Source organism: Lygodium microphyllum, chromosome 27, assembly GCF_053477565.2.
Source record: "Lygodium microphyllum isolate KBCC chromosome 27, Lygodium_microphyllum_v1.1.10, whole genome shotgun sequence".
Classification (NCBI taxonomy): domain Eukaryota; kingdom Viridiplantae; phylum Streptophyta; class Polypodiopsida; order Schizaeales; family Lygodiaceae; genus Lygodium; species Lygodium microphyllum.
In genome coordinates, this window is record NC_141161.1 from 79,015,274 (window position 1) to 79,027,600 (window position 12,327).

Sequence of the window (12,327 nt, forward strand, 5' to 3'; positions counted from 1 at the left end):
TAGTATTGTCTGACCAACCCATAGAGAAACGTTCACATACTGCTCTATTGAACATAGTGCTAATATGGGTGCTAATATGTCACAAGCATGTGAGAAATGTTCTGCTACTAGTCTATCTTCATCCTGTGTCCTCCCATTTTTAATCTATAAATTGCATCCCTAACCATTTTCCATGTGAAGAATGACCATTGTGTTGGCCTACAAGCTTGTGGGGGCTGCATAGGTGGCTGTCCTGGGAGGTTATACAGCTGTCTCCCGTAGTCAAGCCACGCATCTGGTGATGTAATCTGTATGAGGGGCTATCTTTCATGGAACATCTTCCATGTTCTTTTGCTATCCCGCCCCAAAAATAGCTGATATATCTCTGCTTCTGCTTTCGCTAAGTAGTCTCGTTTCTTCTGCACAAGGCGTTTGAAGAACGCCTTTGTTTGGCGATGTGTTTGAGTGCCTAGCTCCACTTGCCTTTGTAGGCAAGCTCGTGAGGCTCTACACTCGTCATCATACCAGCTAGTTTGAGGAGTAGTAGATCGTGTGGGTCTACATCGGGGCAAGGTATGTGGGAATGCATACATGGCTGATCCATGTATGGCCTCTGCTCAATCCCTTGTACATTCTTCCAACGATCTACTCAAGTCCAATGTATGTAAACTAGTCTGCAGAGAACCACTGTAGATGTGTGAGGTGTCTTCTGTAAAGTAGTACTTGGGATGTTTAGGGAGGCATGGTGTTTCATGTTTCGTATGTACACAAGAGAGCACGAGTGTTAAAATAGCATGATCTATTGCTATGCCAATTGGTCTCTTAGATATCTTAAAGTTTTGGATGTTTGGTATCAATGCTGGTAAGCCTATCAAATAGTCCACAGTACTTGCTCCTCCTTTGTGATTCCAACATGTTAAATTGTCAGATCGGGCGATTGTGGCACACCATTAAAGATGGCTAGCCTATGTGCACTTCCCAAGGTCAATAGGTGTGTTCCATAGGTACCTACTTGTGGGCTCTCTTGCGTAGGCCTATTTCATCTATGTCGATCTCTTTGCACATGGCATTGTCATGCATATAAAATTCACTCTGTCTATCTCTAGTGCGTGCATTGAAATCTCCTACTAATAATACATCCCCAATGCTAGCATGTCTCACGATATCCTCATAAAGTACATCAAAGGGTGATCCATCTTGTGTGGCATTGGTAGAATTTGCAGGAGAAAAGTAGCATATTGCGATGAATATATCCCGTGGTCTTCCTGCATGTATCCTAATCCATAAATATCGTGCATCAGCATCTCTTTTCATTACTTGCACTATCCCTTAGAGGTCTTCCCGGTATAGTATGGCCACACCTCCAGAACCCCTAGTGCTTCCTGGTTTTCTCGCTACTGGACGAAATGCACTTTCCCACCTGTATCCTCGCACGTCTAGTAGTCGGCTGCCTTTATATTGGTGTGTTTCTGTATACATTGCTATATCTATGTTTCAGAAGCTATCTTCAAAGTAACCAGCATCCAAGCGTAGGACTCCATTACAATTCCATATTGACATCCGAAGTGTCTCATAGGCCTCATACCGTCATGAAGTCCTTTTGTTAGTGATGATGACTCGTCCATCCCTATAAACAGTCCACTTTCCCTCTTTGCGAGCCTCCAATACCTTGGGCATGTGTTCTATGCGACGCGCTATTTGTGTTGGGGTAAGGTCCTCATCCAAATAAATCTTCTCACCCTTGAGGGCTCTCCTCTTGGAGAGGAAGGCCTTTTTTTTCTCTATATCTCCAAAGCGAAGAATTAGAGCCTTGGACTTAGAGTCCTCTTTCCCCACTCTCCAAGCACTAACGATAGGTATGTGAGAAGCCTCAATTTTGTCAGCAAGTGTCTTAGCATCTTCTTGTGGCCTGCTCCTCTCCTCCCATCCTACTACCGGTACATGTAAAACCCTAGCCCGTCTCCTAGCCTCTTCTTCCAAGGTAGCATCCATTACTTCAGTTTTGTTCACTGATGTTCCCTTATTCTTTTTTACTACCTCAATTCATGGGCTGGCTTCTTCCATCTGCTTCTGTGTTGTCTTTGCCACTTCTATCCATGAGTCAACCTCCCTTTCACATGCCTTCAAAGCCTCTTTCTCTTTTTGTAATTCTTCTTGCACGTTCGTTTCTTTTTTCTTAAATATATTCAATTCTTCCCTCAGTTCTAAGATTTCAGATTTGTAGGCATCTACAACATTCAACATTTGAGTTTTCAGCTTGTGCATCTTGAACATCATTTGTGCCTGTAAGTCATTCTTAATCTTTATGTGCATATCTTGCATTTCTGCCCTCTGATTTACCATCAGTTCGGCTTTGACCTGCTCTCGTATTTCTTTCTCCAATTCTTGTCTCATAGTTCGTAGTTCAGAGCGAAGCATGAGATGAATTTCTTTGTATTTCTTTTCATTCATAGTGCGTGAGGCCTTTCCATGCCTGTCAGATGCTGGGGAGACGGTCCAATCGCAGACCCTACAGCCATACGTCTTGTACCGTGTGTTCTTAGAAGGGGTGTTGAACATTGTTTCCATGGACGGTTGTGTTAGTTCTTAATGAGATTCGTCTCCTAGATATTCATTTTCCAAGGTTTGATGCTTGCATTCGTCTACATTATCCATCTCTCATACACTGTGTGCAAAGCCACTCAACTTATACTTTGTACTGTCAAATCATAGCAATTTCTGTGATTTCTGCAAATTTCCAGGGTTTCCCTAACCCCTCACTAAATTTTTGTAAGCCCAGTAATCTTTTACGAGCCCAAATGCTTTCACATTGTTTACAGTCATTGCAGAAATACAAATTGTAGCCCCCAGTCAGTGCATTATTGCATACGCCAGGACATGATCAAAATCAATGTCAATGCATCATTGCCTGGTCCACAAGCCAGTGCATCAGTACATTCACCTAGGTCTGCATTCATGTCATTCTAAGTATATTCGTGTCATATCAATCTGATTACATTTGCAACCTCAGTACATTGGCATCTGGGTCTGTGTCAGTACCTTGCTGTCAGTACATTATTGCATACGATACACTTGCATCAATGCATTCGGCACATCTCTGCAACACTATATTGCTAATGACAGGTCTGCCTCACACCAAGTACATTCTTGCGCATGACAAGTCTGTCTCACGCCAAAGATGTGTCTGCTTCACGATAGTCCGATGCCACACTAGGTCCGAGAGAGAGAGAGAGAGAGAGAGAGAGAGAGAGAGAGAGAGAGGGGGAGTTTTTACGGAAAAAAAAAGAGAGAGAGTTTTACGGGAAAAAAAAAGAGAGAGAGAGAGAGAGAGTTGACATGACGTTTGAGATCTATCTGCCAATGCAAGAGACCTTTAAGCTTGGCATATGGCAATTTCCTCTGCGTCTTTGCCATGACTTGTGTAACTTTTTCGTGGCTTCGTACTGGGATTTTACACGCGTTGGCTTAGAGCCCTTGTGTATCTTGTAATCATGTAAACTTGTACCTTTTTTCGTAATTAATACAATTACCTTTTACGAAAAAAAAAGTTGACATGACGTTAAGAGGGAAACCAACTCCTTTCTCTTTATTGGAATTTATTGAATCAAACCATGGACACCAAGTGCATGAACCATATACAAAAGGGTTGATTTGCTATAATTTTGAAAATTATGGTTTTGAAAATTACAGCATGAGAGCTTATTCAAAATGAAGAGCAAGACCTCCGATATATAGTTGTGGGCTTAGGTGCTTAAGAGTGGAAAGTAGAGGTTGCAAAGACTAGTGTTTGCTGAAAAATGACAAGTGTAGGGATATTTGTCTCTTCAAAATGACACATGTCCTATTCTAGATGCTACATGTTACTTTTCTAGAGAGAGAAACTTTTAAACCTTCTACTCTAAAAATCTCTCAAATGGTTAAGAATTTGAGATAAGTACTCAAACAAAATTGTTCTTTGCAAAATTTTGAAATTTTTGACACAAACAAAATTTCCATTTGAGCAACTTCTAAAAATAGTAATTTCTTAAATTTTAGGAGTCACCAGATTTAGATTCTAAAGAGCTTCATTATATAGATTGACCGCTCTATGGTTTGTTTCTTTGATCATGAGCATCTAGTTTCACTTTTTGAAGCCACTCATTATATGAGCTCCTACTACATGAGTGTAAAAGTCTTAGCCATCTGAGCTTTTTGGTCAATCTAACCACCCTACTAAACTTCTAATTTCTCTTGGGCATCTCGTCAATGATTATACAAGTATAATTTTAGGGAAATCTAGCCATTGGCCACCCCTATATAGAAGGATGAACAATTTATCATATTTTAAAGCTCTCAAATAATACAAATCGCCTTTCAAAGTATAGGAGCATATAAATAATTTGAATCATTGAGCCAATATGTCTTGGTATAATTGATGTACAAAAGGTTGGTTACATTTGTGTTGCGTGTGTAGTTGTGAAGAAAGGTTTAGGGCACACATTTCCAATGGTTCAGTAGTTTAAAGTTGAGACTTTGAAATTTTCCTATTGGGCTCAAAACTGGCACAAATTTCCACAAACCTACATCAACCAGCCATCTTCAAGTTTGGTCGTTTTTGTGTTGCATATGCACTTGTGAAGACAGGCGTAGAATATAGTTTTGCAATGCTTAAAATAGTTGGACATAAGAAAAATTTCTTCCATACCTGTATGCATTGTCTGTATGGAAACATCTGGAAAAAGCTATGCATGAAGGGATGTGCACAGAAGGACAATGTTGATTTTTGTTGTGCCTCAAATTTCAAGTTAGTTGTTGCTTGACCAGTGATATCTTTTGACATGCTTGTGTGACCCTGGAAATAACAACAATCGGGGTACAAATTAAGGTTTTTAATAGTGGCAGCAGCAGGAAACAGGGAATAATGATAAGGCATAACCTGGAAGACACACAGGAGGAAAAATAAAAAATAAAGATAAATTTAATGTTGCCTACCATTCTTCAACTAATATGTCTTGGCAGGCTCGAGAAATGGTTTTGGAGTATGGAGTGGATACATTGGCTGAGGTTCTACTTGAAGGTTTCTCGCGCGTCAAGAAATGTACTAATGAGGGTCGTGCTCTAATGTCACTAGACCTTCAGGTGCATTCAGATTTACTTGTCTTTCTTCATAGTATGATTGCTGTAAAGTAAGTTTGTGCCATTTATGACTTCCAAACTGGCAGGTTTTGATAAATGGATTGAGGCATCTAGCTCCACACAGGCTTGCCGCAAATCTGCATGTCGTTGAGGCTTATATTAAGGTATTATAGCCCTTCTCTGTTGGCTAATAGGTGCTTTAGTTACTGCACCTGTTGACAAGAAGCTACCTACAACCTCACAATTACGCAACTGTGTAAGCTGTTTGCTTACAGTTGTAGCATGGTTAATTATGCCTACATTACTTCATCTTTCGGAAGTGATAGTATCTATCTGCTAGATATTGACATCTGGGCCTGATCACGAGGGATTCATATTTCAGATACAATTACACTATGCTATGCATGAAGGGGAGTTAGCATTCCTGCAGAAGCAAAGTGTGCACACCTTTTTTTTCAGAGAAAATTTCATATTTTTCTGATGTGCTTGAACTGTTTGCAATGTGACAGGCATTTTATCTTCCTGAGACAGAATACATTCACTGGATTCGTGCTCATCCGGTAAGCTGTATTAAACTGTTCTCAAAAGCCCTTACTTGAGCTAAAAAGCAAGGAAAGGTCTAATTTGTATCCACTCTTATGCAGGAGTACACGAAGACCCAAGTGACAAATCTAATAAACTTAGTTGCTCTTTCAAATAACTGGAAGAGGAAAATGAGGGTTGAGCTGCTGGAGAAGGTTGAGGCAGGAGAATTTTGAAACTCTCTCACCTCAGGAGTGTATGTATATTTGCAATTGCAAAATAGGCTCCGGTGCCTTGCCCCCTCTTGTGTTATCTTAAGTCATGTATATGATCATCCATTTTTCTGAGGAGTTAGTCTGTAAAAACAGAGTTCTTCATAATGTATCCCTTGTCATGTTGAATATTTGCTGCCTCCTTTGTTCAACTTTGCCATAATCAGTAAACTTTTTGAATGCAGTTTTTAAATGAATCTTTTTGGGTTGTTCTCTTTGGAATCGAAAGTTTTACTTCTAATCAAAAGAAATCACAGAAAGCTCTTCTTAATCTTCAGTTTCTACCCTTTACCACACCACCTATTTGGTAGAAACATTACATGGTGCCATGTTTTAAAAGGTTATCTGATATGTCTGCAAGAAAATTAGTATAGCTATGTGCTTCACAGGTTGTGGCATTTCTGATACGGCAGAAACGAGATATCCCACATGCAATAACATACTTCTTTTCGTGTTGATTGATGAATCTACAAAAATAGGAATGTACTTAGGGCCTTCTGGTCAACCTACTGGAGCTAAAGGCACTGCTATAAGAAGCCACAATGATCGTATCAGAAAGAAGGTACTTCATGGAGGAGGTACAGGTGGAGTGAATGGATGATCTCCATTATTGGGCAGCTAACTCAAGGAAAATACCAGCAGGAACCATAACCCAGTTGCCACAACAACAATGTGAAGACCATTGATATTAGTGTTGTGACACTATTTATAGGACAATCACCTATCCAAACACAACCCTCCAGAAAGAAGTTTACCTTGGTAAGTATTCTTCAACTTCCTAGCAATCTATCTCACCATTTTGGTTTAGTATTAAGCTCACTCACACACACACACACACACACACACACACACACTCACTCACTCACTCACTCACTCTCTCTCTCTCTCTCTCTCTCTCTCTCTCTCTCTCTCTCTCTCCATTATGCATTAATGCATAAAAATGTTTACATCAAGCCTGCCCAACAAAGACCACTAGCAAACACGCATGAAGGCAATGGCTATTAAAACACCATTCTACAAGAACAAAAGAATGGGATCATAGAGAAAGCACAATAGGGGTGGAGTGAACAGTATCCAAGCATGAAGTATGTTGCTACAATCATGAGGCTAGGTGAAATCATGGAAGAAATTTGCCATAGAAGCAAGTCTCACATATTACCACAGATACCCGAGGCTAAATCAAAGATCAAAGCAATGTGAGTCTGCCAAATGTACCGAATACTAGTCCATCACATGCACTAGGGAGGCATGTATGATGAGACTACAATTTGGCCATGGGCAACATCTTGCCTACGACCCAAGAATGGGAAGTCATTCTTTGACATGTATAAGAGGTCCGCACTCTAGAGATGAAGTCTCAAACTTGTCTATCAAACAGAGGAAGAAATGAAAAGATAAACAAGGATCTTATCACAAGTTGTACAAAATTTATATTTGGCATGAGATATATTGCTTTGAAAATTTTTGGGGTTTCACAAAGGCCCAATCCAACTATGATGGTGTTTTGAAGTAAAGAATGGAGAATGTTTCTAAAGACCCTCCAATGTCAACCAAATCAACTTGTAACCTTAAGGTATTTTGGAATACTAGCAAATATGACTGAATAAATCCTTGCTTACCTTGGAATAATAACATCTTGAATAGACTTCAAGCCCAATGTTGCCATCCTATTAAATTTATCCCTTTGCACTTGCTTGTTAGGCTAGTCAAGCAACTTCGATGTAGCTCATCAATTGTTGCCAAGTCCTCTAGCTCATCTAAGTCGTCGTTTGTCTATTAAGGCAATTCCATATGCACACTTGGTAGTCTTGGCTCATTCTTCATATGCCTTCAATTGTCACAAATATATCTGATTATTTTTATTTGAAAAATTAAAGCTATTGTAAAGGGTTCAATGAGGTACATTTTTACTTTAGGAAATGCTTTTGGGCACACAAATAGCAAAAATTTCTTGGAATTTGGGTCAAGAAATTTGGGGTTTTTACATTTTTCATGTTGTTGAGCATTGTTTGTCCATTGAACAACATGCTACTTGATGTCATTATTATAATAAATTTAAGATACTCTTGGTGTGATACAATCAAGTGGGTGTTGAGAAGAAAAGACTTTTGAAGTTTGGAATGGTTAATTAGATTTCATAATAATAAGGATTGCAACTCGTAAGTTCGTCATGTGAATTTTGGTATCAAGTAAGACCACCATCCAACCAATTTGGTGTAGTAATATGTTGTTAGAATATCCATACTTGGTCTAGTTGATGCCTTGATGCCTTTATTTCTTTGAGAGCATAAAGTAGATAAGCTCTACTAGTTCTTATAATAACTTTTGCATTTATGGAATCAATGACAGAGAATAGGAAATCACACCAATCATGATTGTTTGAGCAATTTCAATCACACATATGGAGACCAACCTAAGGACTTCTACTAGGATGACAAAGTCTTGTCGTAGCAAATGAGAGGATATGCTAGTTTTGTGGATGGGAGCTAGAGATGGAGGAACACTACATTTGTAGATTTATTGTATTCTATGATATTCAAGGCTGCCTGCCATCGCCTCTTTAAGGAGGGCTTTGGACCATTGAGACGAGTGATAGAGTATGAGGACCAGAGATGGTCTGGGTCTTTTATTATTGGAGCTCCAACGGCACAGATTAGCATTGTTACAAGATCGAAGCCAATCCCATCCATCTCCACCCTCGCAAAGAGTAGTTACAAACCTTTTTAGTATAGGTAACCTTTCGGCCATTGCCACCTTAGACACATCTATTGACAAGTGCCATCAAGGGACATGATCAATTGGCATCACAATAGATAGAGCTACAATGTTATGCAAAGCACAATGCCTTAGGGTACCAGCTCGGCAACATATGCATGCTCATATGCAACATATTCGCTCACTACAAACAAAGACTACCATGCTAACTCAGTCGCAAATAGCTCATAGATTTTTGGTGGCTTCCATAGTCTGAGAGGGAGTTTTGGTGGCTTCCATAGATTGAGAGGGAGATATTCTACTCTTTCCTTATTTTTCTCATTTCAGTTTTTCATATAGAGCTAGACAGTTTTGTTTTCCTTCTCTCATGAGAGATGATGATACGAGTTGTATTGGCAATGGTCTGATAGGCCATCCTAGCCTTCTAGAGACGTTAATAGCTCTCTCTCTCTCTCTCTCTCTCTCTCTCTCTCTCTCTCTCTCTCTCTCTCTCTCTCTCTCTCTCTCTCTCTCTCTCTCTCTCTCTCTCTCTCTCTCTCTCTCTCTCTCTTCGTGGAGCTTAAATTAAATAAAAGTATTTATATCATGCCTTGTCAACCATGAAAATCCTAGCAATCACAAGCCAAAAAGCTACTAAAACATAGCACTCAAATATCATATAGGTAGTGCAATAGAAGTAGAGCAAATAATATCTAGCCAAGGAGCATCCACATGAGGGCGGATCAGGTCCGTTGAAACCATGGAAGAGATTTGTTAAAATAATAATCTGCAAATATTGGACACACGTATCAGGATACTCGAGGTCGAATAAGAAATGAAAGCATTATGGGTGTGCCAAATGTGCCATAAAGCTGTCTATTTGAGAAAATGAAAAAAAGCAAGCATGATTTGATTGCAAAGTGAGCAAAGAAGGTATCTTATCCAAAACCCAATAATGGAAGGGTGTTTGTTACCAAGCCACTGAGATGCACATACGGGAAATAAAGCTTGAAATCTATCTAACTAGAGGGTAGGAGATTAAGAGATGAATTGGTGTCTCATCATAGTTGCAAGATAGATGGACTATCTAAGATTTTGTGGACACATAGCACATCCCCACTTGGAATATCTTCAATAATCAACGTCTATAGAAAATATCTCATTCTAAGAAATCTTGGATCTCCATGATTAAAGAAATCTATCTTGCCACTCCTCTTTGTTATCTTGAGCATACCGAAATTTATTGACTTTCTTAATAATCCATCTCTTATATTCTACTATCTTATGGTAGATTTGATTTGTTGACCTTTTTTTAGAGTCATTAGGTTTCACAAACATCCAATCCTACCAAGGGCAAGTAGGCTAAATAACAAGCAATGGTTTATGTTGCTCAACGAAAGTATTGGTGTATGTGACAAAAAGAATCAAGATGGGACTTGGGAGGGCATTCATTTAAGCAATGCCCAAGGAGGCACATCCTTACCAATGGGATATCCTAAGTGTCAAGTAATATCTCCTTTAGAAACAACAGCTCTATCCCACCCCAATATTTGCAAATCTATCTCTGTATAAGAAATCAATGTAGATTTTTGAGCAGTAATATAAAGGCATGATGATTAACCAAACAAACTACAAATAGCCATTGCACGATTCACATTGATTCGGTCCACCTTAAGAAACATAAAGGAATCCTGTCCAATGATTGACCAAAAGTTGAGGACCACTAGGAAGAGATAAACCAACAATTTTCACATCATCAGCTATCCTATCCACCAAAGAGAGCATCTAGTGAGTGACTAATGTAAACACTAGAGGATTGATAGGGTGTCCTTGATGAAGAGAACAAGATAAGGCAATCTCAATTGTGACTCCACTATTAAGCGTAGTAGGTGCCATTGCATCCCGATTAATAATGTCAATGAGAGAGCTCATGTGGGGACCAAAGCCCATGGTAGACATCACTTGTGATCAAAAGTATTTTCAACATCTAGCTAGATCATAACAACCTATTAGCTAAAGGTTTTGGCATAATCAATCCCCAATTGAACATTCCAAATATTATGCATGATGTTTCATTTTTAAATGAAACCATACTGACATGGATGAATAAACGAATACTTTTTGCAATCTTTTGGCAACAACTTTGGAAAAGATTTTATACAAGAAATCCATAGCATAAATGGGTCTCTACTATTTTAAAGTACATGGGGAAGAAACTTTGGGCAATAAATGGATAATTACAATAGTCCAAACCAAAGGCATTGATTTGGATCTCCACATATGTTGACAAATGCAAGTCATTGGATCCTTAAGTTGTCCCATACTGATTGAGAATACTCATTAGGTAGGCCATCTCAACCTGGCTTTTCTTCATGGTAAATGGGATAGCACTTCTTTCTCAATAATATGTGTTTCCATCACGTCTATCCATTCATGCTTAACCTCATTTTGAACCAACTCGCAAATGTTTCAACATGTAGATTGAATAGCATCATAAAGAACTTCCTATGGACCCAACAAAGATCTATAGTATTCAATATACATTTGAATAATAGATGTAAGCTCAGCAACCATATCGCCCTGCTCATTCATCAATTGCACAATACTCTCTTGGGTATAATTTTTTGTATAGATCGGCAAAAAAAGTGATAAGTCTAAGAGTTATTATCATCTAAGGCTACCAAATGAGACAACAATTTAAATTTAATATATTCCTCCTCTTGAAGATATTGGGCTCTACATTTTAACCATCATCCAATTGCATACTAGTTGAATGTTCCAATAAAGAGTTTAATACTGCAAATAAGCACGTAAGCAAATGCATGTTGAATACCATGTTGTCGGGACAAAGCATGTACATTATCTTTAAAAATAGGCCATGCATCAATATCCGTGGATAGTACTTGCATGCTAAACATAGCAACCAATTCTTGCATGCATCGCAAAATTTGATCATTCAATAGAAAATATTGATTAAAACATAAAGGCAAGCGGGAAAGTGAAGCCTTGAAGGCATGTAATGGTGAGTCAATGAGGGTAATGATCAAAAAGGACATCACGCCTCTCTATCCATATGTCAATCATATAGTGGAAGAAAGAAATCACTCTATCAAGTGTATATCCTATCTAATTCAGCCCAAGTGTCTGAATGTTGATATCAAGTGTATATCCTATCTAATTTAGCCCAAGTGTCTGAATGTTGAAGAGATTGGTATGTAAATCCAAACTCATAAAGGATGGAGCCACAACTACTTGTCATGCTTCAAAGCCAATGCTACCATAGCATCTTACAATGAGGCCAAGTCTCATAATTGATAGATTGATAAACATTAAAGTCACCCATAACAAGCCCTTGAAAGGGCATGGAAAGGTATTGCAAATCTTCCAAAACTGAGGATGGTCTCTAGTTGTAATAGGAGCATATACACCCAGCAATCGTAGAACGTCCCCCTCATACATAAAAATGAGAAACCTAACCACTAAAGAACACCGTAAAGTCTTTATAAACATAGGTGGAACTGGCCAATGAGTATTGCTTATACTTCATTGCACAAAAAACATCCCAATCACTAGCAAAAACTGCCCTCCACAACCTACCCCTTGGGCATTCCATAAAGCAAGTCTCATGATGAGCAAAGAGGTAAAGAACTACTGGTTCATTGCTTCCCTTTAGTGTCCACAAACTTAGTGGCATGAAATCTCTACATTTCACCACGAATCAAAACCGCCCTTTGCAATCATGCAA

General features: G+C 38.9%; 1 protein-coding gene across 1 annotated transcript in view; it reads left to right on the forward strand.

The window, feature by feature from the left end:
- LOC148012499 (coiled-coil protein) overlaps positions 1-6,019 on the forward strand; it is a 184,379-nt gene extending 178,360 nt beyond the window's left edge. The window contains exons 24-27 of the mRNA XM_087669604.1: positions 4,978-5,097; positions 5,181-5,258; positions 5,604-5,654; positions 5,739-6,019. Of these exons, the coding sequence (XP_087525730.1) occupies positions 4,978-5,097; positions 5,181-5,258; positions 5,604-5,654; positions 5,739-5,852 (363 nt within the window). The 3' untranslated portion in view covers positions 5,853-6,019. The remainder of the gene's footprint in view (positions 1-4,977; positions 5,098-5,180; positions 5,259-5,603; positions 5,655-5,738) is intronic.
- The last annotated feature ends 6,308 nt before the right edge of the window (positions 6,020-12,327 follow it).